Here is a 22,004-nt window from a genome sequence, read left to right as displayed (position 1 = left end):
ACACGCGCGCGGGCCCGCGGTGTCCTCGGGGTGCCAGCTGCACGTGGACGCAGGGCCCCATCAGGCCGCCAGGGGGCGGCAGAGCGCAGCGCGCCCCCGGTCCGTGGAACGGAAGCCCAGGAAGGCCGCTTCCGCCCGGTGCCCACTTCCAAGATGGCGGCGGGGCGGGGCCAGGGCAGGGCGGACGGAGCCGGCGAGCGAGATGCTGTGGGCTGCGTTGGGCGGCGTGCCGAGGTTGCTGAGCCGCGTGCAGCCCCGGGGGCCCTGCCTGAGGCGGCTGTGGGGCCGCGGGGCCCGTCCAGAGGTCGCGGGGAGGCGGCGGGCCTGGGCCTGGGCCTGGGGCTGGCGGCGCTCAAGCTCCGAGCAGGGGCCGGGGCCCGCGGCGGCTCTGGGGCGCGTGGAGGCGGCGCACTACCAGCTCGTCTACACCTGCAAGGTGGGCACGCGGCTGACGCTACACTCCCTGCTGGAAGAAGCTGCCCACAGGGAATGCGGGGAGGGGCGTGGCCAAGTCGCAGGAAGGGGCGCCACCACCCCTTGGGGTTTCTGGGAGGGCGGGGGAGCGGACCATGAGGAGGGGTGGAGCCGTCCCTGGGGCGGGGCCTTCCCGTGAGAGGGCGAGGTTGGGAGTGGGTGGAGCTATCCCTCGGGGGCGGGGCCCTCCCCGGAGAGGGTGAGGTGGGTGGAGCTACCCCTAGAGGGGCGGGTCTTCCTGGGAGGGGCATGGTGGCCCTCACAACCTCACCAGCTACCCTGTCCCAGCCAGGTCTGCGGGACTAGGTCCTCCAAGCGCATCTCCAAGCTGGCCTATCACCAAGGCGTGGTCATTGTGACCTGCCCCGGCTGCCAGAACCACCATATCATCGCGGACAACCTGGGCTGGTTCTCAGACCTGAATGGAAAGAGGTGAGACCTGTACCCCAGGGCTGGGCCAGGAGTCCACCCAAAAGTACCCTGGCCTCACTGGGGGAACCTTGCCCTAGTGTTGAGGTTTATAGATCTCACCTGGGCAATCCAGCCACCTTATCAATACAAGACACACAGTTAAATGAGACTTTCCTATAAACCCCAGATAGCTTTTGAGTTTAAGTATGCCCCAAGTAGGGGGTGCGTTTTTATTTGCTAAATCTTGCCAGCCCTGTGGCCCTGCCTCCCTGCCTCTGCCTGCCCTCTGCTGTCACTGCCAGCCTTGTCCCTGTCTGGTGTTGAACTTTTTTGCCCTCTGCTGTCTTGGGGTGGCCGGCCCACAGCAAGGCTTGGGGTGTGGACCAGGCGGTGTGGCCTGGGCCCTGGCTCCTGGGGGAGCAGTGGAGGTGGTGTCGGGAGCCTGGTCCAGGCCTTGCCTGGCCGGGAGGTCCTGGGCAGGACAGTAACAGCGACAGCAGGTCTGAGACCAGCATGCCGGGCACTTGGTGATACCTGGCCCTTGGAGCTGGGACTGTCCTCCCATCAGACCCGGGGCTGCAGACTCTTCCCTCTGGCGCACAGGGGGCAGGAGCAGGACTGGGTTCCTGAGGCGGCGCATACAGGGCTGAGGGCACACAGGCCAGCGTCGAAGTGCCCGTGTGGCCTGATGCCACAGGAGTGCTGGGCCTGGTGCTTGCAGCTCTGGCCTGGCCATGGGGCACCCTGAGGGAACTGAAGTGCAGGGCGGATGGGGGGCCCTGAAGAGCCATGTTGCCTCCCTGCCTCCCAGAAATATCGAAGAGATCCTGGCGGCCAGAGGCGAGCAGGTGAACCGTTTGGCAGGTGAGGGGGCCCTGGAACTGGTTCTGGAGGCTGCAGGGACCCCCACATCCACTGCTGTTCCAGAAGCGGGTGAGGATGAGGGTCCCCCCGGCCCTGGCAAGACGGAGCCGAGCTGACCCCTGTGCTCCCCGGCACTGTGGGACTTCTGCCTTCCAGAAGGATGTTTTGGCCCTGGGCCTCTCTGGAAATGGCCTGTTTTCTATCAATAAACAGACGTTACTTCCAGATGCTGGGGCCTGTGGCCCTGGTGGCCTTTCTTTTTCTGGAGTTAGAACGACTGCTCTGAATCCCTGGTGCTGCTGGGTGGGACACTGGATCTGCAGGACTTCTCCCCTCACCATGGTTCCTCCTACACGGAGTCACCTTGCACTTGCCCACAGGGGCCACAGTCGCGTGGAAAGGGGGCTGGATGTGGAGTTGGAGCCCCTCCTGGTTGTTGCTGCGTGACTTTGAGCAGGTCACCACCCCCGTGAGCCTCAGCCTTCCTCTGCAAGCCCCTTGCGGTCCCCCTGGCCAGCTCTGGCGGCCTCCCTTCCGTGAGCCAGTGCAGGCCTGAGCCCTGGCCCTTGGCCGCCAGCTGTCAACGAAGCAGTGAGCAAACCAGGCTGCTCGCTGGCCCAGGCAGGACGAGCGGCTATGGCATGGCCGTGTGTTAGGAGCTCCAGGCCCCTCCCCGGGGAGCCACCTGGGCCCCCTTCCCTCGGTGGACAGTGCTCTGGACGCCCCAGGGCCCTCTGAGGTGCGTGGGGTCTGTCTCCCAGCCTTGTTTGTGCGCAGGATGTTCCTGTGTTTATGAAAGCGAGCAAATGCAGGAGCCTGTTTATTTGCAGAAGCGTTGTGGGCAGTGTGACCTTCAGCATTAATCACCCGCCACACTCTGGCAGGGAAGAGAATGGGGCGAGGTGGGAGGTGGGAGGTGGGGGCAGGACTGAGCACGACAGGGACCCAGTGCGGCCCCTCCCAGCGGGACACGGCCGGGACTGCCAGCTCACATCCGGCCCATGGGAGGCCGGGGCGCGGCGGCATTGTTCCCAGTGTGCTTGTGGCGTGGGCTTTGCCTCGATTACCCCCTGTACTTCTCTCAGCCAACAACCCTCTATTATTCCCACCCGGAGCCTCCTGTGCCATTTGTGGAAACTGTCCTCCTCTCAGCTGAGCCACCCGCACCCAAGCCTGCTCCTCCTCCGAGGAGGCACTGGCTGGGGGTCTCTTGGGGGCCTGGAAGTGCAGGGGCCAGTGGGGCTGGGCTTGGTTTGGCTGCCTCGCTGCCTCCAGAGGGCCTGGACCAGCATGGGGGGAGGTCCAGCGAGCCGTCCGGACCTGGAAGTGCAGAATTAGAGCGAGGAGAGCCGCTCAGGCCAACCCCTCCTCTTACAGATGGGGAGATGGAGGCCGGTAGTTGGGATGTGCACGTTACCATGTCTTTTCTGTCTGATGCCAGCACCTCTGGGCCCAGGCTGGCCCTGGAGGGACACCCTTCCCAAGGCTAGCAGGTTCCTAGAGTAAAGAAGACCTATGGCCACCCCCCGCGTGCCAGAAGCATCCCACCAGCTCCTGCCTGAGGCCCCCTGGACCCTGTCTCCCTCCGCCCTTCCCTCCCCACAGCCCCACTCCCACAGCTAGGTTTCTGCAAGGGGCTTTGCCATCCTAATCTCCTGCCACGCTGCACCCTCCCCCCTCCAGGACATCCCTGCCTCCCGGGGATGGTTGCTGGCCCGGGCATCCCTCGCCACAGCGTGCCTCTCCAAGAAGGTTCCTCAGCCGCACCTTCAGAGGCTGTCCCAGCCAGTGGCATGGGGGGCACTGCTGCACTTCCCTGGCTGTGAGCGGTCCTGGGCCCTGCACGGTTACTTGGACCCTGTGTGCATGTACCACTACACACAAGCTGGCTGGGACCCTGGACCTGGAGTACACGTTGATTCTGGTTCCCAAGGCCCCTTCAGAGGAGGAGGCGGCAATGGACTCAACCAGCACAGGCTGTGGCTGCCAACATGGCCAGATGGGCTGTGACGAGGGCAGCAGGACAGCCCGGCGCAGCTGTGTGTCCCGACGCTGGCCCCTTGGGGGTGCCGCCCACCACAAGCAGCGCCCAGACAAGCCCCAAGACTGCGGATCTGCCCCCAGCTCCTCCACTGTGGCTCAGTGTCCAGACCCTGAGCCCAGCCAGATCAGACTCCAGGAAAGGACCTCCCTCCCCTGGTGGCTGGTGGGCGGCAGCAGGCTGGGTCCTCAAGGGGCCGTGGGGCTGACCTGGGGGCTGCTGCTTTGGGGGCTGGCCCTGGCCACGCAGGTGTCAGCTCAGAGCATGCTCTGTTTCCCTAGGGGCTGGGAGCATGAGGAGGTAGGGGTGCAGGAATCAGTGGTGACAGCAGGCAGCCACTTCACCCCTCGGTGCCCCAGATCCCCTGTGGTTAAATGCAGTGGGAACTCCATCTTTCTGAGGTCTCAGAGGGCCCAGACAGTGGGTATCTGTGGACACTCTGCACAGTGCAGCCTCTTACCCGGGTCAGGCCACCCCTGGGACTAAGCCCATATGGACCACACTCACTTGGCCAACTTTATTTTTCAGGAAAAACAGAAAAACAGATGTACCTCTTGATTTGGAAAGGACCCATTGACAACATGGCACACACATGTGAGCAATAAATACGCACGTACATTCAAGTATGCAGGGGGGCGCTACGTCCTGGAGACCCTGTGTTCGGGCACCTGTCCCTGCCCTTGGGTGCGGCCCTGCCCCTCCAGAAGCAGGTCACCTCGCCAGGCCCAGGACTGCCTCTCCATCCTAGCCTAAGAGTGGGGCCTAGAGGCACCCTCCTAGATGGAACTGCCAGCCCTGGGGGCTGTGGGGCCATGGTAGGGCCCTCGGCGCTCTTGGGAGGTGCCAAGGCTGGGTCTGGACAGGAGGAGGCAACCTCAGGCCCCTGGGGCCCACCTCAGGCTCCAGCAGGTCCTGCCAGTCTCAGGATCCCGAACTCGGTGCCCTGCGAGCCCCCTCCCCATGGAGAGAGCAGTGATGTCATCTCCCCCAGCTGGTGGGAGGAGGGGGGTTCTCATATGGGGGGGTCTGCAGGGTTGAGCTGAGTGAAGCCTCCCTAGCTTCCACTGACCCCCCCGCTTGGGTGAGGGTCAGAGCCTGGTGCTACCTCCCACCCTGAGTGGGCACTGTTCTCGCTGCCAGCAAGCATCCCTAGGACCAGGCCCAGCCATTCCCTCTGCTTTAGAGACAGGCCCAGCTCCCATCGAGGCCCCTGCAGGGCCCTGGGACTCGGCGGGGGGCACCTCAGGGCTGCCCCTGCAGCCTGGTCTGCCGTGCCTGGTCTGGGAGGCCTTCTGTGGTTGCTGACCTCCTCTGGCTGGGGAGTGGGGAGACAGGCTTGGAGGGAGCCCTGCCCCGGGATGAAGCTGGAGGGGTGGAGCATGCCTGCCACACGGCCGTCCCAAGACCAGCTCTGGGGGGATAGAACATGGCCCTGTCCTTGGTGGCCCCAAGAAGAGGCTCAGAGACACCTTTGGGGAGGGTGGGGGAGACAGCAGGGTTTCACATTTGGCAGGGCAGAACGGGAAGGGCTCGGGGGAGAGGGTGCGGGAGTCTGACAGCACCAGGTTGGGGCCGACATGCCGAAGGCCCCGTCCGGCCTGCGGCGGGGCAGGAGGGAGGAAGCTGAGGGCCATGGGGGGCCAGCCCAGGATGGAGGCACGCCCTCCCACCACGGGCAGCTTGGCCTGAGCCTGCCGCCCTGGGTCGGGGAGGCCGTGGGGCTGCATGCCCGGTGCCTGTCCTCGGCGATGGCCTTGGGGGGACATGGCTGTGACTGTGAGCCCGGCGTCCAGGAGTGGGGACAGGGTGGGCCTGGCGGTGGGCACAGGGCCTTAGCTCGCACCAGGCTGGCACTGCTGCTGGGGCTCGGGCGGGCCACCTGCCCCCTGCTCCGGGCCCCCGGCGAGGTCCACTCGCTGCTCATCCATGCGCTTGGCCTGCACCCTCTGGATGAGGCTGAAGAAGTCCTCATCCGGCATGGTAGGGCCCCGGGGCAGTACGTCGGGCGGCGGGCAGCGCTGGTCGTCGATCCTGGAGGACTGGGTGGACACAGTGCAGTTGGCGGCCTCACCCTCCCCAGCCCCAGTGGTCCGGGGCGGGTCAACAGCGGCGGTTCCAGAGGCCGGCGTGCACTGTTCACGGGCTTCCCCGTGTCCACCCAGGAAATTGGTTCTGGGGCCTGCCTCGCTCTGGGGTCTTGTGCTGGGAGCCCCGGCCCTGAGCGCAGTCTTCTGGTGGCCCTGCCCCCACCCCGCAGGAGCCTAGGGCAGGCCCACCCAGGAAAAGCAGGTCCAACGATTCCCACTGGGCATAGGTGCGCCAGGCCCAGCAGACAGCGGCTAGGGCGGCGTTGGATGCCTGCTCCCCAGATCTGCTGATCCCCAGAGACAGGCATGCATGGCCATCCCTCTGCCCGGCCCTGGAAACCGGCACAGCCTGGGGCTGACCCTGGCAGGCCTGAGGTCTCAGTTTCCGGAGCCCGAAGTGTGGCGCTCCCCAGGGCTCCCCCTTGGGTCAGGCGGCCGACCCCATGGCCCTCGCCTGCTCCAGCGTGCAGGCCAGGGGGCCAAGGGGGCGTCTGGGCTTCTCTGAAGGGCCTGGATCAGGAGGGACGGGAGCTGGTGCAGGCATGCATGTGGACAGGGGACTCTGGGCCTCTTGGGTGGGACTGGTTTGGAGGTGGCTGGTCGGACGCCTGGGCCCGGGCCGCGGTTTCCTCTCTGCTGTGGGGAGGACAGTGGACCTGGAAACTTGCCGGCTTGGTTCATGGTGGGCCAAGCGGCCTCCCCGCCCAGCCTGTTCCCAAGTCTGTGGACCCTGAACCCCTCCCCAGCAGTGGCTGCACCCCACGGGGTGGCGAGAACCCCCGAGTTTGAGGTCCTAGTTAGGACAGCAGTTGGCTCAGCACTCTCCGCTCCAGCCATCCTACCTGGCTCACCCCCACACAGGTGAGGAGGCCATTCCCGGCGTGGCTGCCTGGCTGGAGCCCCGGCCTTGGCTCCGCCCTCTGGGGCTGGACCCTTCGCCCCTGCCATCCGCTGTGTTGTCCCTGGATGGTCCCTGTTTTTGTCCCGCCAGCTGGCTGGCAGCCCTGGGTCCCCCTGCTCTCCCTGCTCTGGGGGTGCTATCTGGCCTGTGTTTTCCCTGCTGGGTGTGGGGGCTGGTGGGGAATCGCTGAGGCCATGAGCTCCTGGACCTGTGACCCCCCAGCTCCCACTCTGAGTTCCTGCAGGGCGGGGGGGGAGGTGGCACAGCCTGGGGTGTCCTGGGGTTGCCTTCTGTGGGGGTCTCTGGTGTCCCCAGCAGCCTGGGGTTCCCAGGAGTAGGGCTTCAGGCTCAGACACCCCTGGTCATCCGGTGACACTGGCTGAGTCCCCCAGGAGTCCCTCAAACATGACCTGAGACGGTGGAACCAGCGCCTATCTCACCCTCCAGGACACACAAGTTGCCTCCACACAAGTGGATGGCAAAGGGGCCATGAGCCATGCCCGCCCAGGGCCGCAGCCCACCTGGTACTTGATGAGCATGTTGAAGAAGTCGTCCCCCGGCTCCTGGGGATCGCCGTGGCCTCGGAGGTGCCCTGCGTTGCTGTGGGTGATTCGAAGCCCCGGCAGGCTGCCCACGCTGGCGCGCTGGTCATCCAGCCGGCGGCTCTGGGAGCTGGCGATGAGGTCGAAGAATTCCTCGGTCTGGGGCGAGGCCGTCATTGAGGTCTGGGCTGTGGGGGGGCAGAGGGTGAGGCCTGGGACCCAGTGCGGGGTCAGGCCTGAGGCTCGGGCTGCGGCCACAGTGCGCTGACCTCTGAGCCCAGCCCAGCCCACTGTGCTCCTGGGTCCATGGCTCCTGGGGGAGTCTCCACTGAACGGCCTAGGCAGCTCTCAGCTGCTCCCCCTGCTGTGGCTCCCACGCCCACCTCTGGGGCTTCCAGGGGGTGATAGGAGGAGAACGCCGGTCTCCCACGCCCTGCCCACCCCCCTCCCCGAGACTGCCCATGCGGTCCGAGTGTGTTCCGGAGGGCGGGCTGATGACATGCTTCCCGGGATGCAGCTCTGTGGGGGCTGTGGAGGGCGCCCTCAGTGACGGGGTGCTCTGCAGCTGGCCTGCTGGTCTGCCCCCGAAAGCTCCTCACTGGAAGCAGGACAGGAGCCCTGGTCCTGACCCTGCAGACAAGCCCAAGGGAGGGTCCGGCTAAGGGGGGCACTCACCGATCCTGTCCTCCAGGGTGGGGGCGGCCGTGGCCTCGGCAGCCCCGGCCTGGCCATCGTCCAGGGGACAACGCTGGTCGTCCATACGGCTGCTCTGGAACTTGGTCAGCAGGTCAAAGAAGCACTCCTCGTCCGAAGACGGGGCCCTCGGGATGCTCTGGGGAGGGAGAGGGGTCACCGCAGCCAAAGCTAGCCCCGCAGACCCCCACACGAGACCGGGGGCTGCTTGCCCGGGCCACACACACTTCTGAGATCCTGGCCAAGGTCGGGACTCTTACCTGCCCCGTTGGCTACCCCTCCCCCAGGACGTGCCACCCACCCTTGGCACCCAGCTACCCCTCCCCCAGGACGTGCCACCCACTCTTGGCACCCGCCGACTCCCCCGGACTTCTCCCCTTTCATGGCTGCCACCCCGGTCCAGGCCTCTGTCCGTCACCTGCCCCAGGCCAGCCTCCCCAGCCTGGGCCTGGAACACTCCCCGGACATCCCAGGAAGCCTCCCGTGCCTCCCGTCCCTGTGCCCACCACACCCTGTGTCAGCCCTGCCACGAGCTCTCTGCGTCCGTGCCCCACACAGCCCTCACCGGTGTCTGTGTGAATGAAGTTGAAGGAATGACCCCGCCCTGGGCCTCAGTCCACACACCCAAACAAGGGAGGCTGGAGGGCGTGGTCTCCTGTGGCCCCCCTGAGGGGCCCAGCTGAAGCAGGTCCACCCCGTGACCCAGCCTCACAGGGCCTGGTCTGGGCCCCAGGGCTGAAGCGTGGCTGTGATGGTTCCAAGCCCCGTCCACCTCCCGACCGGTGCTGGCACACCCTGCCCGGCCCCAGCCTGTCCATCTCACGGCTGGTGGCCTCTTCCAGGCCTGCAAGTGCTGGGCTCACAGCTGAACGAGTTAACAAGAGACGCAATGTTGTTGGAGATGGCACCTCCTGGGTGCCCGATGCTGCCTGGAATTCCCGACACCTGACCCCCACAGCCCAGGAGACAGACAGCTGTCTTGACAGAAAACTGGAATTCCCGACACCTGACCCCCACAGCCCAGGAGCAGGGCTCCCGTCCTGCTTCCAGTTGTCTGCTGGAATCAGCCCAGGGCACAGGAGGGTGAGGCCCAGAGACATGTGTGACCTACCCAATGTCACACTGGAACAAAAAAGAGCTGGGATTCAGACCCCTGAGCTGAGCCGGGGGCCCTGTGGACAGCCCTGTTTTAGGAGAGACCCCACCTCGCTCTGGCCCCTGGAGTCAGTCCCCAGCTGTCACGGAAGCCTCAGGTACCTCCTGTCCCTGAGGCAGACCTGGGGAGGGAGAGTTCTAGCACCCCCTTCTCTCCGCAGGGCTCTGTCCTGCAGCCTGGCTCAGGCCTAAGGCAACACCCCCACTCCCCCGGATTCCCCAGCCAGGAGGGAGAGGAGAATTGGCCCAGGCTGTGGGGAGGGCCACATCCACTTAGGCCAGGGCTCTGGGAGCTGCAGGTCCAGGCAGAGGGTGGCACTGGGGTTGCTAGCATCTATGAGTGCCATCGGGGGGGCCACACAGGTACCTCCCCGGGAGGATGTGGCCTCCTGGTCCAAAAGGGACTGACTCCCGGGCTATGATGACCTTGGGCACAGCTGCGGGGGGCCTCTGCGTCTGGCCCAAGCTGGGCTCCCCCAGGTGACCTGGGGCCCAGGTGGACTGAGCAAGGCCCCTCCCGGGAAAGGCAGGACCCATCAGGGGCCATGTCCCAGGCACCATGGCAGAGCTCCTCTCAGGGTCCCATGTCGGGTAGCCCTCCCCTTCCCTGAGGCTGGGGCCAGCTGTTGAGGGGCTAATGCGTCCCTCACATGGGGGGCAGGGGCCCAAGACCACAGATGCAAAACCGTGGCTCAGTGCCTGGTACGGGGAGAGGCTCTGGATAGTTTGGGGCCCCTTGAGCCCCTCAGGAGCAGGACCCTGGGCCCCAAGGCCACCTGCCCCTGCATTTATGTCCCAGTAGAACATATCCAGTGGGACTCAGGGTTCTGCCTCCCTGCTGTAACCTCTCCCTGCCCCAAGTCCTGGTTCCCTCCTTCCCAGAGGTCTCAGAGTCCCTCCTTAAGTCTGACTCTAGTCTCTCTTGCTTTAGCACAAGCCCAGTTTCTCCTGCAGAGGAGGGGAATGCACCCTGACCAAGACCACCCTACCCAGCTTCACAGAGGCCTGTGTGCTCCCTCAGCCTCCACCTGTTAGGATGCCAGGGACCCCAGACTCACGTGGATCACAGGCTCTCTCCACAGCAGCGGGGAGCCACGCTGGGTGCTTGGCCACACAGAGCGCAGGCAGGACACAAGGTGCCCAGGGCCACCACCGCCCTGCCCAAAGTGCCAAGTGCTGCCTCAAGGCTAGGATGCCTGAGGCTTAAATAGGACCCTGGGCAAGGGCTCAGCCCTCCTAGCACCTGCCCCTGCTCACTTGAGCGCATGCACACACACACGCACGAGCTCACACGCACGTGGGCTCGCACTCACACACAGGTGCATTCTGTAAACACTCCACCAGCGAGCGCAGCAGTGAGCCTCCCCCTCCCTGTGCCTGTGGGCGGGCAAACTGGAGGGCTGTGTGGGCGGACAGCCTGCTGAAGAGCCCTTTTCCCGCTGATACCCGGGCCCCTGAGCCTCCCTCCAGAGCTGGGCCAGGTGGGGAAAGCCACCTCTTTATTCAGCCTGACCATGGAGGCAGGTGCAGAAGACCTGGGCGGGTTGCTGTCCTCATCTGGACTCCTCTGTCCAGGACAGCCCTTCCTGCCCCACAGCCCTCGGTGGCTCCCCAGTGCCCTGGCTCAAGAGCCTCCGGGCCCGCTCAGCTCCAATCTCTGGTTGCTGCCCCTCTGTCTCATTCCTGGTTGGACCCACACTCTCTCCAGCCTCTGAGGCCAACCCTGCCCTGCCCCCTACCCTCCACCCCAGGATGAGTTCTCTGGACCCCCTAGACCACACCCAGCCACACCGCCTCAGACCCCAAAGCCCCGAATGTGCTGGCTGCAAGGCTCCTGCACTGTCTGGGCACAGGGTGGGGAGGGGCAGGGGCTGGTTGGTCAACAATAGCAACGGCGCAGTATCGGTATCAGCTGCACTTTGCAGATGAGGACTCCAACTCAGAGCTGAGAGCCCTCCCCTGAGGACCCCAGCAGAGGGGGAAGGGGACCCACCCAGCCACTGATCCCCCAGGGATGTGTCCCCCACCTACCCTCGCTGCAGTCCCCATGCAGGCTGCCACCAGGGTGCAGACGGTCCTTACTCGGCGGTACCCAAGGTTCTGACCTCAGGAAGGCCAGTGGGGTTCAGGTTAGCAGAAAGCCACGAGGCCCTGCCATGTCCTCACGGACCCTGGGAACCCCGTTTGTCTGGGGCCAGGATCTTGGCTGTCCTGGGCGTCCTGCCCTGCGGTGGCTGCAGGGGCCAGGGGAGCAGGGTCCGCAGCAGGTGGGGGCTCCCTGGGGCACTGGCCAAGGCCTCCAGAGTGCTGGGCCAGGCAGCTGGACACTTGGAACTGTGTCCCCTGGCCCTGCTGGCCCAGACCCAGGGCAGTTTGTTGGGGGGACGTGAAGCCTGGAAGCCCTCAGGGGCTGTGCTTTCTAGAAAGCCATCTGCCCCCGAGGCCGGCTGACTCTGGTCTGTCCCACACATGCGGCCAGCCTCCCACTCCTTCCTTGGCAGCCCAGATGTGATGGGCAGAGCCAGCTGAGGACAGGGCAGGTGCCTGGGTCCCAGTCCTGCTCCTCCCTCCAGGCCCAGGGAGGCTGTGGGGGTCACCGAGACCCCCGGGAAGGCCTGACCAGGTGCTCCCTGGGTGCCCTTCCCTCTGCACCTCTCCCGTCAGTGGACGATGGACCCAGCCCAGATAGTTGGGCAGTGCTGGGGCTGAATGAGGGGAGGGAGGCTGTGCCCTGCTGGTGGGAAGGATGGGCTTGGGCAGCCTCGGGAGCTGCGAATCCCAGCCCGGCACCCACACCCCTCTGCGGGTTGGTGCCCACAGAGGAACAGTTTCAGACTATTTCTAGTGGTTTGAACCCAGCCGTCCTGTTTGGGGGAGCTCCAGGCTGACCTCTGAACCCGGACTTGGCCCGTCGGTGCCCCTGAACACCAACCAGCTCCCCCGTGGCTAGGGTGGCCCTGGCACAGCTGACACCTGCCAGGCACAGGCCCGGCGTGTCCCCCATCCCCAAGTCTGACCACCGGTCTGTCTTTCCCCCGTCCGTCCACCCATACACTTGGCAGTCATTGCAACTTTCCCACCTCTCCCACCACCTCTGTGTGCCACAGCAATGTGGGGGCTCCTGGCTAGCCCTGAGGACCCAGGTGGCCCCCAGGCTGCGCTGCTGCTGCTTGCTGGGCTGTGACCCTCTGCTCCACTTGTGACCCTGAGCCCAGGTGGGGTAGGGCAGGGTGGGGCCTCCCAGCTCCTGACCAGGAGGAACGCTGGGTGGACCTAGCCCCTTGCTGTCCCCTCACCAGGGGCTCTGCAGCCATGCACATGCCACCCAGCTGCATCCCCTCCATGACCCCACTCACTATCGGTCCTGCCCCGGCCCCTGCACCGACAAGGAGAGGCCCCAGCACCTTGGCCCGGCTGGAGCTGAAGGTGCTTCCACACCAGGGCCTGACCATGGGTGTGGCTTGGGGGCTTCCCACCCGCCCCTTGGGTGCCCCCAGGCCCCTCTGCTCAGGGACCCCCTCTAGGTGTCAGAGATCCCGGGATTCCCCCAGGGACTGCGTTGGCCTCGTCCACCCCTCCGGGGCCCTGGCAGGATACGGAGGCTTGACCTCACTGGCCAGAGCCTCCAAGAGCCACCTCAGGAAGAGGCACCCCATTGGGGTATCTGTGCAGCCCGGCTCTCACAGTGAAGGCAGCCAGTCCCTTTCAGGGACACGCTCCTGTGACTAGCGGATGGGTCTGGAGGGTCCCAACAAAGGAGGGTGGGGGCTGGGGTCAGAGAGAGAGGCCACCTAAAAGCTGGGAAGAACCAGCCTGCAACTGGTTAACAAGATGGAAACTGAGGCCCAAAGAGAGGCGGGGCCTTCCATGCAGAAGAGCCTAGCCCAGAGTCCCCAGGAGGCTCCTCGGTGGCCGGGGCCTCTGAGGCCAGGTGCGACCACAATGCTAAACACTCAGCCCTGCCCAGAGCCCCCACCGGGGTCCCAGGACAGCACTGCACCAGGTGCACCGGGGAGGGACCCCTGCCTCCCTGGAGTGCCCGGGCCTGGCCTGGCCCCGTTGGCTGGCAGTGGAGTTGGGGCGCAGTTGCCAAGCTCTCCTCCCTCTTGGCCTGGCTCTGCTGTCAAAGACGCCTACCGTGCGTGGCACATGCACCCGGACGTCGGCGCTGTCCAGTGGGGAGTGGCTGCCCTCCCGGGGCCTCCTCTCAGCGTCCGGGCCTTCCTGGTACTTCCTGCTCCTCACGGGGAGGGGGAGCGAGTCCCTGCTGGGCCCCCGCCAGTCCCCTGAATGGTGGCTGTCTCCATTCTGCTCCTGGGGAGAGGTAAAGTTGTGCATGTCCTGGGCAATTGTGAACCAATGTCCCCATCCCAGGACCCTGAAGGGAAGGCCAGGCCGCCTCCATTTCATGGACACACACAGTAGGTGCTCAGTACCCAGGGAGGAGGAGAGGACTGGGGCTGTGGGCCCTTGGCTGGGGCCGGGAGAGGCAGGGTGGGGCATTTGAGGGCCAGTGGCCACCCCCCAAACATCAGCCGGCTTATACCAGCAACGACAGTGACTGTGGGCGTCCCTGGGTCTTGCCCCACAGCAGAACCCTGACGGTCATCCACAACTGAACACAGTCCACACCAGAGGAACCAGAGGCTCAGAGAGGTCAGGCTGCCGGCCCAGGCCACACAGCACCCACTGCCGGCAGGCACAGGGCCAGCCCAGGGCCCTATGCCAGGCAGCCCCCGAATCTGTCTGTGTGGGTTTGCTGAACCGCAGGCAGCGCCTGCACCTGCAGCAGCTGTCCCCACATTGCGTGCAGAGTCCGAGAGGGCAGGGAGCAGGCAGGAGTGGCTGTCCCTGTCTGTGGGCTCCCGAGGGTGTGGTGGCATAGCAGCTGAGTGGAGCATGGGGGCCTGAAATGTGTGAGGACCATGCCTCGCCTGGGGCACAGCTGGCCAGACGCTGAGGGACACGGGTGAGCAGGTGGCAGATGGGTCCATGCAGGGCATCAGGCCGAGGAGGGCACATTTATCTCCCAGCAGACAGGGGCTGAGGTGGGTGGCAGTGGCTCTGCCTCATTAACCCTGCTGCCCATGCTCTGGCAGCAGCTGTGCTGACATCGGTCCCGTGTCCCTGGCTCACCCGCTCCAGGGGGAGTCTCAGCAGGTCCCAGGTCTCCGCGCTCAGCCTCTGCGTCCTCTTGGGTCTGGCCCCTGAAGACAGAGGGACCCGGTCAGCCCAGCACCACCCTGGCACCTCGCATCGGGTGGGCCAGGCCAGTCTCTGGGGGGCCAAGGACCAACCCGGCCATGACTTTCTGACAGCCAGCTCGCCCCCCTTGTGGAGGCGAGTGCCATGTCTGAGTGTCCTCTGCATCTCCCCAACTGCACTGTCAGAGTCAAAGGGGATAGGTGTGGAGACGGGGCGCACCCTGGGTGGGGCCAGGTGGGGTCTGGCTTTGGCTCCTGGTGCTGGAAGGGCCCGGCTCTGGACAGGCCTCCCCCATCAGTCCTGCTGTTCCCCCTGCCTGGACACCCTTCCTGTGGCCCCTGGCCACCTCTGTGAGGCCACCCAATCCCCCCTCCTGAGGGTGCATCATGCTGTGCCCCAGAGGCAGGTGGGGCGGGCCAGGGTCAGGGAGGCAAAGGCCTCAGATGAATCCCCAAGACCAGCTCTGCCGTGGGACCTTCCCCGGCCTCCTGTCCATCCCTCCTGGCCCTGGGCTCACCCTACTGGCCATGTCTCCACCCAAGGGACCCCCATCTCCTCTAGCCGCAGTGGGGTGGTGGGGCGCAGCTGCCTGACCCAACACCGGCCAGCTACAGACTCAGCGGAGCCACCAATGCCTGTCCTGGGCCCCCGGGCAGCCCCACAGCCAGGCCCACCTTCAAGCCTCTGTCCCAACACGGCCCTGGCAGAGACGGGTGTCCCTCAGCCCTGCGGGGCCCGAAAGGATTTGGGAGTTTGGGAGAGTGGGCCCTACCTCAGCCCAGGCGCTCCCTGAGCACTCTCAGGGGCCTGTATCCAGGGCACAACAGACCTGGCAGATCAGAAACGAGGCAGCGAACGGAAAAACGGGATGGAATCTGGGAAGTGGGGAACATCCTCAACCAGGCAAGAAGCCTTGTGGGAAGGGCCCGATGCTGCGGCTGAGAGCCAGGGTCTGCGGGCGCTTCCCTGAGGAGGCGGCGGGACGGATGGGGCACGGCCGCCGAGGAAAAGGCAGCAGAACGTTCTAGGCACAGGGGATGACGGCAGAACGAGGCTGACACTGAGGACCCTGTCTGTGCTGTCCCTATGCCTGGCACATCTCCAGGGAGCCTCTCACAGCCGGGAGGACCCTGGACCCCCTCCCTGATCACCCACAGCTCCCACCCCCCCATGCCCACCCTTACCCAGTCTTCCTGGGAACCAAGCGTCCCTCCACCCGTGGACACACTGGACACAGGCTGTGCCCAGGAGCCCTGCACACACCCGGTGTGAGTCCAAGGGCGGGGCCAGAGCCAGCCCTGGCATCAGTGGGCGCTCTGAGAATCCAGTCCTGGCATCTCCAGACCAGCAGACTTGGCCCCATTACTACGCCCTTCACTTAACACACCCAGTGAGAGCCCCGCTCCATCTCCCGTGTGCACTGCCTGAGGGCCTGGCTCTGCCTCTGCCGCCGCCCCAATGCCGTGGGGGCCTAAGTTGGTTTCCCCACCGCATCCTCCAGGTCCTGGGCCCGGCACAGCTGCTTCTGCCAGGCCTGGCCCTCCACCAGGACGCTGCATGGATGGGCCCTGGCTGCAGCAGCGGCTGAAATGCCCTTCTGAGACACAGCCTGCGTCTGGCTCCAGGGCGGGCGCCCTCATGGCCAGGCATGGACGGTGGTAGGTGGAAGGTCCGCTGCGCCCGGCTCAACGCACCTTCTGTCTGCAGAGTCGGCTGAGGCGTTGAGTGTGAGTCCAGTGCCCTTGGCTGAGCTGCCCAGACAGGCCCGTCCCACTGGCTTGGCTTCCTGTCTCTCCCGCCTACGAGGGCAACGTTTGGAAACTTCTCCCAGCACCGCCCCATGGCCACCCGATGCTAACCGTCACACTGTCATCATTTCTGTCCTCACCCAGCTCCAGACGTTTATGTGCAAGGGCCAACTCAAGCCCATCGACCATCTTGGCGCCCCCTGTGCCTGCTGGACCCCTCAGGGCAGCACTCGCCCCGCCTGCTTGGCTCAGACCTCAGCAACCCCGATTTTCAGCTGCCCACCGTTCCTTCACGCCCACCTCTGGTCTGAAATCCAGGCAGTCCCTGCCTCACTGCAGATCCAAAGTCCCACCCCTCCTCACTTCCCTGGAGCCGGATCACCTGCCTTTCACCTGCCTGCTGCCCCAGCCTTGCCCCTAAGTCCCCTCTCCATGCAAGGACCGGGGGGGTGGTAAGGGCTGGCCTAGGCCTTGCCCCTTCTCTGCTGGGTCCTGACGGCCCCGCCCCATTAGGGAGGGGGTCTCACACAAGGGCCCACGAGGCCCTCTCCTTGCTCCGTCAGCTCCAGACAGTCTCCCCGTCCCTCCACCCACTAGGCTGGCCTCTGCCTCAGGCCCTTTGCACAGGCTGTTCCCTCTGCCCAGACAGCTGTTCCTCCGTCTAAGCTTGCAGCTCACTTCTGTCTTTGCTGGAGCATCATGATCAAAGCCCTAACTCCCCATGGGATGGTGTTAGGAGGTCCTGAGGTTTACGTGAGGTCATGAGGATGGAGCCCTATAATGACGAGTGGCCTTAGGAGAAGCCACCAGTGTTCTCAAGCTCCCCTTTCTTCCTCGCTCCCTCTGCTATGTGAGGACACAACCAGAAAGCGCCGTCTGCCAGCCCGGAAGAGGCTCTCGCCAGCGCCTGAGCACATGGTACCCCAACCCTGGCCTTCTGGCCTCCAGGGCCGTGAGGAGGAAACGTCTGCTGTTGCTGCCCCGGCCTGCGGTGCTTTGTGAGGGTAGTCGGAAGGGACCACGATGGTCACCTTCCGAAGCTGCTGCAGCCTGCTTCCCCTGTTCCTATCCGCACCTCCCTGGTTCCTGTCCGTGCCCCACCCCTGCTCCTGTCTGCGCCCCCCTCCACCCCCGCTCCTCTCCGAGCCTCTCCCATTCCTGCCCACACCTCCCTGTTGGGCTTTTCTTTCTCCCAAAGCTCATCCCCTGTGGCTCACTCCTGGGCTGCCCCTTCCTCACCTATCAGCTGCTGGACACGGCTCAGCGGTCTTGGTGCAAGTGAGGGCCCCAGCAGTGCCTGGCATACGGCAGGAGCCTGGTGACCGAGCAGCGGGCTTTTACTGTGTATCTGCTGCGTGAGGGACCCGGTGTGCCATTTCCCACACACTGTCCCGTCTGGGCTCTCTTAGGCGCACGGATGGAGGGTGCATCCCCCCATCCCTGCGGCTGCCCAAGGGCCACTGGGCTGCTGGAACACGCGGATGGTGCTGCAGCCACGCCTGCCTCATCCACCTAGGGCCCGAACGTAACAGGCTTATGGGCCCTCAGGCTCGCTGGCCTCTCACCCCTGCCAAGCTCTGTTCCCAGCACTACTGATAGGCCCGTTCCTCAGATGGGGACACTGAGGCACAAGTGGGTCAAGTCACTTGATCAGCTGGCCAGGGCTGGAGCCCGCAGCCTAAACTGCAGGGGATGTTATGCCATGCACATCCCTCACCCCAAGGCCACTCGTTGGGACGTTAAGGGGACTTCTCCCAGGAAGGCTGGTGGCATGCTCCCCCAGGAACTCCTGTGGACCCTGCTCACAACGCCCTGAGCAGGGCCCAGAGGGTGGAGGGCTGAGGAGCACGGTCAGCAGGACCGAGGGCAGTCGCACACCCTGTGGGACAGGCAGGGCCATCGGGGAAGGGCCAAGGGCAGGGGGCGGTCCTGCAGGGCTCAGGGCCGGCTCCCTCCTCCTAACATGCCAATCATGCTGCCCGCACCAAGAGTGGCAGCAGAGCCTCCGTCCTGCCTGGCACCCTTGCTGGGGTGGGGAGTGGGGCAGCCCAGGAGCAAGTGTGGGAGGCCCGGGCCTGTGCCCTCTGGCCAGGGAGGCGGGGGCTGGTTGCTGTCAGGGTCTCATAGAGGCCACACACCCAGAGGAGCTGGACAAGGGCAGTGGCTGGCAGGGTGGTGACCCCCAGACACACTTCTGGGGCTTCTCTGCTGGCTGGGGAGGGGCCGGCAGAGGGCGGTGAGATTAATACGCTGACTGAGCCAAGCCAAGGCTCTTTGTCCTCCAGCCGCACATAAGTCTCCTTGTGTTTATCAGCTGGACATCAAACCCACCAGCCTCTGCCACGCCCACCGCCCATGGACCACGCCCACAACGGCAAGGCCACGCCCCGCCACGTCCCCGCCGGGCTGAAGCCCCGCCTCCAGACGACTTCCTCCTCCCCGTCCACACCCCGCTGGGCAGCGCCCTCCTGTCCCCCAGCCCTGGTGCCCCCTCTGCACGGCCAGGCTCTAGCGCGGCTCTGCATCCCCCTCCCCTCCCGCAGCTCGCAGATCCACCCCGCTCTCCGCACCTGCCGAATGGGTCCTTCCGTGGCGCCCCCAACCCGCAGCGCCGAGTCCAGACTCCCGACCTCAGGGCCCTGCCCCTGCCAGGCTCCGCTGAGCGGGGGTCTCACCCAGGGCCGCCCAGACTCTAGGTGTGCAGCCTGCCTCCCGCAGCGGCATCGGGGCAGCGGCCCCAGCCAGGCTGCCGGGCTGCCCTGGGCGGGGAGGAGGAGGACCCTTCCCCAGCCCTGGGGGAGGAGGCCTCCGGCCGGCTGGAAGGAGTCCCGCACTCGGGGCGGCACAGAGGAGCCAGAGAGGGACAGAAGCTGCATTGTTCCAGCATCCTCCCACTCCGGCCCCCCTTTTCCTTGGCTCCAAGAAAGAAAACATCGGGAGGACCCAGAGCCGCAGCCTCCGCGGAGCCTTTCCAGAGCTGCTCTCAGCCCAGCGGTCAGTTGCTGCTGGGGTCCCAGAAGGTGGCAGTGCCGAGCCAGGGACACAGGAGGGGTACTAGGGGTGCCGCAGGAGCTCTCGGCAGAGCTCCCCACCCTTAGGAAACCCCGGCCATGGGTAGAAATAGGCCTGGACAGCCTGGGGGGCACATTCCAGCCCATCCCATACCCACCCACTGCCATCGGTCACAGCACCTGGTCCCACGGGCTCGCTGAGGGCCCCAGAGCCTCTGCTCCTTCCTCTGTCTTCAGCCTCTGCGGTGGCTGACATGCACCCCCAATTTCCCAGGAGAGGTCATCGTCAGAAACCCATGAGCACCGTGGCACAAAAACCCAGGGGATGGCTGGGCACGGTGGCTCACGCCTATAATCCCAGCACTTCTGGAGGCCAAGCTGGGAGGATCGCTTAAGGCTGGGAGTTTGACACTGGCCTGGGCAACATAGTTGAGGCCCTATCTCCATAAAAGCATTTAATTATTAAAAATAAATAAGAAAACGAAACTCCGGCAGCCGAGCACCACATCCAAGCCTGGTGTTCCCAGCCTGGTCCTTAGCAGGCCTGGGGGCACCAGGTACGTTCTGGGAGGCAGGCATCCCTTCTCGGGGGCTGGCAAACTCAAGACCCTTGGGGGTGGGGGACACATGGGTGGGGCAGCTGCTCCTCCCAGGTCTGCCCCTCACTCACCCACCTGCCAGCCACCTCAAGAAGTCAGCCCAACCTGGCACCACCCCCCGGCACCTATTGGTCTATTCACTTTGCAGGGGATGTTCTGTCCTGTGTCTGCAGCACTGCTGACCGGCATGGGACGCCAGCAGTCCATGAATGAGGTCACCACGGTGGCCTCGCATGGCCTTGGGCCTTGCCTGATCACTGCCCCAGGCACATAGGGCTCCCACAGCCCAGCCCAGCCCTCTGGCTGATGCCCTCTCGCCTCCCAGCGGCCCTCTCCCACTTGGGTCTGAGGACAGAAGCCCTCCCTGCACCGAGTGCTCCAGGGGCAGGTGAAGGGGGAGGCCCTGGAGCAGCCAGCCGGGCAACAGGCGACCACCTCCTGTCCTTCAGCCAGCAGCCCTGCGGCGCCACCCAGGACGCGGGTGGGAGGGGCTCAGGGTGAACCTCAGGCCTGTGCCGTCCTTGAGACCAAGAACTGGCTTGTAGGTGCCATTTTCTGGCGGCTGCCACCTCAGCCATGCCGGCCTGGCCTCTATCCCACCCCTCCACAGCTCCCGACGCGGTCCGTCCCTGTGGGGAGCAAGACACCCCCACAACCCTGGAACTCACCCTGGGCCTCATAGCCGGCCAGGTCAGGCTTCTCTGAGGCTGCCGGGCTGGTCAGGCGGCCGAGCGCCAGCTGCAGCTGCGCCACGTTCATGCGGGCCGTGAGCTCCCCATGGCGGTCCCCGATCTGCAGCGAGTGGGGTGGCGGAGCGGGCAGGTGTGGCTGGGGGCCCTGCTGTGGGCTCCAAGGGGACCTTAATGGTCCCCAGTATACCCGTCCCTGACCTTCTGAGTGACCTGAACCGGTCAATGACCCGTGGGCCTCTGAGGGAACCAGGACTCACTGTGGACCCGGAGGTGGAGTCTGGGGGTCTGTCCCTGGGTGAGGTGGTCCCACAGGTCCTCAACAGCCCCTAGTCCCACCCCAGAGATGCTCGGGGTCCCAGGCGGCAGGGCCTGTGCCCTCTGGTGCGCGTGGGGCCTGGCTCCGCCTGGCTGCACTTCTCTCAGCCCGTCTTGTGTGCCGAGGCTCTGTGGGGGACCCTCCCAGGAACATCCACATCACTCAGGAACTAACCGTTTGCTTAAGTCAAGCAGAAGAGAGGGTGGCATGGGGTTGGGGGGAGGGCCCCATGGAGCCCTGGAAGGCCCTGGAGGCTGTAGCCTGCACTCAGAGGGACACGGGGGCTGCCTGCTGGCTGCCAGTGGAGAAGCTCTTCAGACGGGGGCTCTGCTGACCTTCGCATGCCCGCCCCTCTCCACCCTCACCTGGGCACCTGCAGGCCTCCCCACCCGGCCACCTCCCACACGGGTCTATGGTGGTCAGTAGGGGCTGGCACCATCTTTAGCATGAACAGGCTCGGGGTGTGCAGAGGGAGGTGGCATGGGAGTGGGTGATGTAAGGACAGGCCAGGAGCCGGGAGGCCCAGAGTTCATCTATGATGTTCTGCCCTGACCACAGTAGGAGGGTGCTGATGGGTGGAGCCCACGGAGACCCTGTGCAACCTCTCCAAGGAGGAGGAGACGCAGCTGCCCAGGAAGGCACCAGCTGGGGGCTGCAGGAAAAACCCCCGGGCACGGTAAACATGTCATCACAAGGCCTCAGAAGGACCAGGCAGCTGCAACGGCCCTGAAAGGATGAGGGGGGCCCAGGCACGCAAACGCTCGCTCGGGGCAGAGTGGACCGGCCCGTCTGGAGTGGGCTGGGCAGTGCCCAGGGCTTCGGGGGCAGGCCTGGCTCACCTCCTGGGAGATCTGCAGGTGCTTCTTGGCGAAGGTCAGGGCCTGTGCCGGGCGCCCCATGGACACGTAGGCATTTCCCAGGCTCCAGCACGCCCGGCCCTCGCCCACTCTGCCAGAGAGGGAGACCAGATTTATACCCGCCCTCTCCAGGCCTGCCCCCAGCCCCAGCCCCAGCCCCAGCCCCTCCCCTGGTGGTCAGGGCCCCAGCATGACCCTGGCTTCGAGGGTCATCAGGGGCCCCCAGGCCCAAGGGGCATCGACCGGACAGCAGGATAATGCCCCCAGCCGGACCTCCCACAAATTCTGCCACCTTCAAGGAGAAGCCCCAATCAGCTCTGCCTTTTTCCTTCCCATTAAAAAGATTAGCGCACAGAGTCCCAGCAACCTGGCCTGTGGCCGGCTCTGCCTTTGCGCACAGCTTCTGGG

The 22,004-nt window shown here is 65.4% G+C and overlaps 2 protein-coding genes across 4 annotated transcripts in view; one reads left to right on the top strand and one right to left on the bottom strand.

The window, feature by feature from the left end:
- Nucleotides 1-123: 123 nt before the first annotated feature.
- On the top strand, nucleotides 124-4,568 carry DNLZ (DNL-type zinc finger). Of its 2 annotated transcripts, XM_032165653.2 has the most exons (4): nucleotides 124-436; nucleotides 767-906; nucleotides 1,697-1,749; nucleotides 2,130-4,568. In XM_032165653.2, the coding sequence occupies exons 1-4, from the start codon at nucleotides 203-205 to the stop codon at nucleotides 2,303-2,305; spliced, it is 603 nt and encodes a 200-aa protein (XP_032021544.1). In that variant the 5' UTR covers nucleotides 124-202; the 3' UTR covers nucleotides 2,306-4,568. The 2 variants fall into 2 exon arrangements, with proteins under 2 accessions (XP_032021544.1, XP_032021546.1); XM_032165655.2 differs by lacking the exon at nucleotides 2,130-4,568 and having other exon boundaries at nucleotides 1,697-1,976.
- A 925-nt stretch (nucleotides 4,569-5,493) lies between these two features.
- GPSM1 (G protein signaling modulator 1) overlaps nucleotides 5,494-22,004 on the bottom strand; it is a 28,184-nt gene continuing 11,673 nt past the window's right edge. The window contains exons 8-14 of one of the 2 annotated variants that reach the window (XM_032165646.2): nucleotides 21,579-21,687; nucleotides 20,400-20,523; nucleotides 14,305-14,375; nucleotides 13,306-13,482; nucleotides 7,996-8,152; nucleotides 7,300-7,508; nucleotides 5,494-5,829 (exon numbers count right to left, since the gene is read on the bottom strand). In XM_032165646.2, the coding sequence (XP_032021537.1) occupies nucleotides 5,623-5,829; nucleotides 7,300-7,508; nucleotides 7,996-8,152; nucleotides 13,306-13,482; nucleotides 14,305-14,375; nucleotides 20,400-20,523; nucleotides 21,579-21,687 (1,054 nt within the window). In that variant the 3' untranslated portion in view covers nucleotides 5,494-5,622. Of the gene's footprint in view, nucleotides 5,830-7,299; nucleotides 7,509-7,995; nucleotides 8,153-13,305; nucleotides 13,483-14,304; nucleotides 14,376-17,360; nucleotides 17,380-20,399; nucleotides 20,524-21,578; nucleotides 21,688-22,004 lie in introns of those variants that run through there. The other variant, XM_032165647.2, reaches the window with a different exon arrangement.

This window comes from Hylobates moloch, unplaced genomic scaffold, assembly GCF_009828535.3.
Source record: "Hylobates moloch isolate HMO894 unplaced genomic scaffold, HMol_V3 SCAFFOLD_10, whole genome shotgun sequence".
NCBI lineage: Eukaryota > Metazoa > Chordata > Mammalia > Primates > Hylobatidae > Hylobates > Hylobates moloch.
This window is presented reverse-complemented; position numbering and strand designations above follow the sequence as displayed.